This window comes from Bactrocera latifrons, unplaced genomic scaffold (assembly GCF_001853355.1).
Source record: "Bactrocera latifrons isolate USDA-ARS-PBARC rearing strain unplaced genomic scaffold, ASM185335v1 scaffold_39, whole genome shotgun sequence".
Classification (NCBI taxonomy): Eukaryota; Metazoa; Arthropoda; class Insecta; order Diptera; family Tephritidae; genus Bactrocera; species Bactrocera latifrons.
In genome coordinates, this window is record NW_017537034.1 from 943231 (window position 1) to 949692 (window position 6462).

The 6462-nt window shown below is 36.5% G+C and overlaps 1 protein-coding gene across 1 annotated transcript in view; it reads right to left on the reverse strand.

Moving 5' to 3' along the window:
- Window positions 1–2050: 2050 nt before the first annotated feature.
- The window catches only part of LOC108972235 (proline-rich extensin-like protein EPR1), a 17567-nt gene continuing 13155 nt past the window's right edge, over window positions 2051–6462 (reverse strand). The window contains exon 3 of the mRNA XM_018938761.1: window positions 2051–3358. Coding sequence (XP_018794306.1) covers window positions 3001–3358 — 358 coding nt within the window. The 3' untranslated portion in view covers window positions 2051–3000. The remainder of the gene's footprint in view (window positions 3359–6462) is intronic.

Sequence of the window (6462 nt, forward strand, 5' to 3'; positions counted from 1 at the left end):
CAATCAAATTTCGAATTCTCTTTGTTAGACGTCTACAACTCGATTATGCTCATGCTTTTCCGGGCTTTCTTGTAGCAATATTACTTAGAAGACATGCTACCTGGTAGCTAGTCCGCCGCTGTCAAAAAGATACTCTCAAGTACTACATACAAGTACCGGCATAAGTAGCCATGTTAGAATGTAAGCAGCTAATGGCGTAAATTTTATTAAGCATTCTCTTTGTGCGTTGTTCGTCACTCAAGAGATGCAAATTGATAGACAGTTAAATGGAAAGTGGTAGCTGGCAGGAGGGAGTATAGTATAAGGAGCACATGCACAGACATGTATGTAGACAACTATTTTTAGCGAAATTTAGGCAAGTGGTGGTGCAGGAAAGCAGAAAGTCAAACTTCAATGAAGCAACAAGCAGTTGTCTTATGTAGAGTTGGAGCAAATTAGGGTGGGATGTAATGTTTTTAAAATAGATTGAAAGAGAATTGTATAGATTTTATATATAAACAGTGACCGAAATCAAACAAGGAGAAACACATTTTTTGCTTTAATTATATTTTTGTGATTTAATTTGAGGTTAATGCGGGGATTATAGGGATTCTCCAACTGTTTAATTAAATTATTGTTTTATGGTTTGTCTTTTGCTTCAAGCATATTTTGGCTCAATCTCGATGATTACATCTTCATAATCGCAACATTTTTTTCCAAATAGCATTCTTCTGAAATCAGTGAACAGAAAAAAGTCACTGAAGTTCCCACCCAGATCATCCTTTTTCTACAACTTTGTTCTAAGAATGTTCTCAGAATGCTGAATAATAGTCGATTTTGATCCTCTCGGATGACTATCGTTTGGACTCCGGACTGAAATAATAGATCCCTGTTTCCTCGTACAACTCTAAATACTGCCCAGAATCAGAATGCTCAGATTGTGAGCTCGAGTGACGCTTACCTTCCAGACAGCAGTACCGGTCCCAAATATTTCTCAACGTGCATGTCTAAAATTAGTTCCGTCTAAGTCTGTTCGTCGCATTGTCTTGTATCGTTGACGTGGTTATGGAAGGATATCTCGATACGCCTAGGAGATAGTTCCGCTTCAAAAAGGTGGCTGCAGGGATGGTTTCGAAATGTTGAAATTAACTAGCAACTGGGAGAGGACAATTTCAATTTAGAAGTTTTACCTCGAAACAGTACGGCTGATTGCCGACCGTTCAGGTAGTCATACAAGTAATTCACCTGTTCAAAGACTTTTGACAAGTCCCTCGCTAAGAGGATCGTCCTCTCACAAGGAGGTTTTTCGTTCAGGCCATGAACTTTCTGCGCCTTTATGACGCAAATTGCTGTGGTAGTGATATGCATTTTACTTTCTAGACTCTGGTGGTAATTGAAGGTTGGGGGTAGCATGATCTCAAGTGTCTTCACTACCGGGCAGAGAAAACGACAATAGGACTTCCTTTCGTTGGCGGGTTTCCCTGGTTTCAGTAGTGTTTTCTGATTTTCCACACATCAGGTATTTGAAGAGTGGTCAGTCAGAGGTTAAAGATTTTGTTGAGGAAGCTTACATCCGCCGAGCCTAGGTGCTTTATCATCAGCATGCTTATTCCATCAGAGTCAATGGATTTGGAGAACTCCAGAATTGAAGCTATAGTAAAATTTTTCTTGTAGAGCAAACGGACACACCCTAATAATTTCCATGCTCTACTACAATTTCTAAAATTAAATCATTTCCTTAAGTCCTCTGTCAAAGTAAGAAAAAATCAAAAGTAATAAAAACAACAACAACAAATACTGTTATGTATAAAAACGATCTTTATTAAATCCATCATCAACCTAACATTTCCTCTACATTTTCGTAATATGTTAATTATCTACTTACATACCTACACAAGTACAGTTGTAGTGCACATGCACGTGTATGTATGTACGTATGTGTGTATGTACTTTTTTTTTATCAAGAACATTACACAAACAAGAATAAAATCGGAGAGTTTAATTGAAATGCTTTAAAAATAAACGATTGGTGTGAATAAAAAAAAATTAACAAATATGTGTGAGTGTATGAGTGTACATATTAAAAACTAAGAGAACAAAGAGAATAAAAATATATTTTTTGTAATATTTTTTTTGTTTATGAATAACGCATCCGTACAAACTAAATAGTAAAACAAAAATAATTTATGAAACAAACAGTCGATAGCGTTGACAAATGAGCGCACAAGCAAGGAGCCGCTAAAGAGAGAGAGAGAGAGAGTGAGAGAGAGAGAGAGACGGAGGAGTAGGGCAGCTTGTAAAGAGCGCAAGCACGCTCATTATCAACGCGACGCTTATGGAAAACAACAAAAATAACTATTTTACAAATATTTGCTGGCAAATTCCAAAAGTGCTTTTGAGCTTTCGTTAGAGCTTTTGTGCTTTCACAAATATTTTCGCAAAAAACTTAAAAATCGTTTATATTCGTAAATAAAAACAAAAGGATTGATTACGGACCAGAAAAACTGGACCTTCGAGGCGTTATTGGTTGTCACACGTTAAAAAAAAAGTTTTTTTCGCTTTTCATTTGCTTAGTTAGAAATTATTGTAATAGTTAATAATAAAAACGAGTAAATATTAAAATCGTAGCGTATGTTAGTCAAAGTACAAGTAAAATAATAGAGCAAATCTCCACATAAAAAACAACAAACTTAACTTTATGGTAGTTTAGGCGCGCAAAAGTAGACTACAAATTATGTGAAAACGGGTTTTCATGGATTCTTCGTTTCTTCTACACATACAACAACACTGCCACACGCTACTCAATGGATAATCTGCAACATTTTACATTCCTCGAACATACGTTTCTCCTGACATCCGTTTAAACTTTATCTTTTCCCCTCTAAAAAGTGTTTTTCTTATTAACTACACCTCCTCGCTGCTTCATCATTGCTTCTTTTCTAGTAAGAGCAAATTATGCTTTGGATCTTTTCTTTCCTAACCATCATTTTTTCCTTTTTTCCTTTGCTGCGCTCACAAAATTTAGTGCGATGGTGCACCATATGATGAGCTGGGCGCTGAGGGTGCCGATGGCGCTGCTGGTGCACCATAATCGCCCGATGGTGGTGGCGCAATGCTGTTCGGGTATGGACCGGTCTCTTCCTTTTGTGTCTTGTAGCGAATGAAGTAAACTTCGGGTTTGCTGGGCTGTGTAGGTGCCGGTGTGGGAATGACGATTTCGGGTTGTTCTTCGGGTTTCTTGACCAACACATAGACCAGTGTCTTCTCTTCGTTTTGTGGTATAACTGGAATCACTGGTGCGGTTGGTGCTGGTGGTGATGGCGCCTTAATGAAAACGATTTTGTAATGCTTCTGTGGTGGTGGGAAGACAATGGGTTTTCTGTTTAGAGGGTGAAAAAAGAGAAAGTGAAGTAGAGAATTAATAAATTAATATAGAGTTAAGTTTACGAGTGAATACGAAATCTTGTTGCGAACTCATAAAGTCTATAAAAGATAGGTTTAGCGAGCCTTCACTAAATTTTTAATCGTGAATTTCTTATAAATTTCAAAATTTATAGTTCAATTTATGTACTTTAAAGTTGGAAACTGTAGAGCTTTCGAATGCAAGTAGTAGGTTTAAAGTGCTTTCACTTAATTCTTACGGAGGAAATTTATACCTCAAAGATAAACTAACTTTAAAGATTTCAAAGATAAACTAAAAAACTTTTCGACGTTCATCAAAATTTTTTCTGATTTTGGTGTGAAGGGAAACAAGCAAACATAAAGCACATTTTCTATGCTTAATTAGTGGAAATAGTTTTATGTACATGTATAGTAAGCTTAATACCGAAATATAATCCCGAAATTTTATTTCAATCCCGAATTTCTGTGGTTGAAAATGGCTTTAAGTAAAAAGAGCTTGTTTAAGTAAAAAGAAAATATTTTGTTGATTATTCGGGATCCCGAAATAATTAACTTTGTTTCTACACCAGCAATAACTTTTTCTATTGGTATTCAAATTTTTTTTGGATGTTTTACTTTATTAACTAGCCGTTTAACTTAGTGATCCTCAAAGAGCCTCTTTAGAGCACAGTCGAGCTTTCGCAGAAGAAAGCTTTCGGTTGATTACTAAAGACATTTTATTTCAATCCCAAATCTCAGTGATTGAAAATTGATTTATTCTAAAAATTTATATGCTAGCTTGTTTAAGTAAAAATAATCTCGAAATATTTTGTTCATTTTTCGGGATCCCGAAATAATTAACTTCGTTTCTATGCCAGGAATAAATTTTTCTATTAGTGTTCATACTTTTTTATGCGATTTGTTTCACTACCTAGTCCTCTAACTCAGTGATACTCAAAGTTAATAGCCCCTCTTTGCTTTCACAAAATAAAGCTCTCGGTGTATTATTAAAGAGTGCCACTAGACAATTTTGGTACTGTTTTGATTTTTTTTAATATATTCTATTAAAATTTATAGCTTCGACAATTGATGCAAACTCTATCTTGTAAAAGCTGTTAAGGATCACTAGGTCCAGCACCGTAATTCTTCACATAATTGCATTTTAATTTCTTTTCTTGATCTCAAAATTCATATACAACAGTTAACTCTAACACTTTCATCAAAGTTCATGCCTTTTATGCTATAATTATGCCGCCTTCCCCAGCAGCTTAATGACTGCAGCGAATCTGTGTGCGAACTCGAGCGTAGCTAATGATCGCTACACTTTTAAGCACATTGTCATTTATTTAAATTTATGTTGTGTTATTTTAACTATTTTTTTCATATAAGTTTAATTATCTTTTGGCCAAGACACGCCGCAAGGCAAGTGAAGACAAGTGATTGCCACCTGGGGCGTATGTAAATGAGGCAACGACTCGCATTGTCGATGAAATCAGTTAATATTTGTTTTGCCACAGCTCAACACCGCCAGCAATTCATTAGCGTCACTTGTGATTAGTGCTTACATGTGTATGTATGTGTGTGAGGCAGATAGATGGGAAAATGAATTATGAAGGCAGCGATCACAACATTTGTAGTTATTAAAGTAAACATGTGCATACATTATATGCATATGTAAGTGTGTGTATGTGTGTGTGTGTGAAAAAATTAAGTATGCAAAATAAGCGCTTGCAACAGCGCACAAATTAGTGCAATGGCAGGCGATTGCGCGCAAGTTTTGTAGAAGTGCATACACACACACACATAAACATGTATTTTCATTTATTTTGCTTTACAACAATAGCATTATGTTGCACAGATTTGCCTTTGTTGCATGTGGCAACAGTTGAACTAATTCATTTGCCTCAAGCGCTTGCTATTAATTTCAATTTTTTTTTTTTTTTTTCTGTAAATAATTTTTCCAACGTTCAACTCTTTCATTTCATCATTTTTATGCTCCATTTTTCAGCATCACCCGCCCACTTGCCTCCACTCGTCGTAGTACACACGCATCGCTTGCCACAACGCATTGTCTGGCTCAAGCGCGCAATTAGATCCTGCTGGCTGGCAGGGTTGCCACATATCTCAAGCGCTCATCTTTCACAGTAGCTGCGGCCGCTGTTGCAACTACTGTGCGCGCCTACTGTGTGCCACCCGCTGTCCGTCTATATTTCATTTGCGCAAAATTTATGGGATTTTTCCCGCAACTCTGTTGCGTCTGGAAGTGGCGCCGCGAACGCAATGCAACACTTTAATTGGTTTCACTTTGTGCCGTGAGTTTGTGTGGCAATTTGTGCGCAAACGCAGCCAGCAACAACAAGCACATAATAAAATATATATGTATATACATATAGTATCTAACCCCTTCTGTCGCACGCTTGTGGCTCTGGCTTGTCGAATTGACACAGTTTCAGGCAACAACCTGTGGCTGCCTGGCTCAGCTGCTTTCCCTAGCGTTCGCGTTCGCATTTGCATTTTTCCACTTTTCACATGAATATTGGGTTCAAGTAGTTCAAAGTACAGACAAGTGAAACTTAAGTGGGTGGTGGTGGGCGGTTTGAATGCATAACTGTTTTACAACTACTATTGCTGCTTTAACCCGCTAGTTGGATGATTTTATGTTTAGCTCGTATACTAGGAGCCGGTGTGTACTCGTAGCCAATGCCAAGCTTTGTTGGTTGATTTAGATCTTTATGCGCCGCTGGTGATATTAACTAGCTCAGAGCATTTAGCTGATGCATATTTATAATCTAGCGTTTTAGTTTTTTCGGCTTTATTTCTTGACTAATATTAAAAAATTAGATATTTGGAAAAAAATATTTTGGTGCTTTTTAGAGTGATGTACGACTATTTTTTTTAGATATTTTACATCTACTACTATTTCTTTGAGTTACTTTCCAGTTGTAATTGTATTTTATATAATTATAAAGCTTTTTCCCGAAATTATGTTTCTACTACTATTTTTTCTCCAACGTTTTTTGCTTTACTACTTCTAAAACTTAGCTCCATTTTTGAGAATTTTCAAATCTACTACTATTTTGTATTGTCGTTATAAGCGTTTTT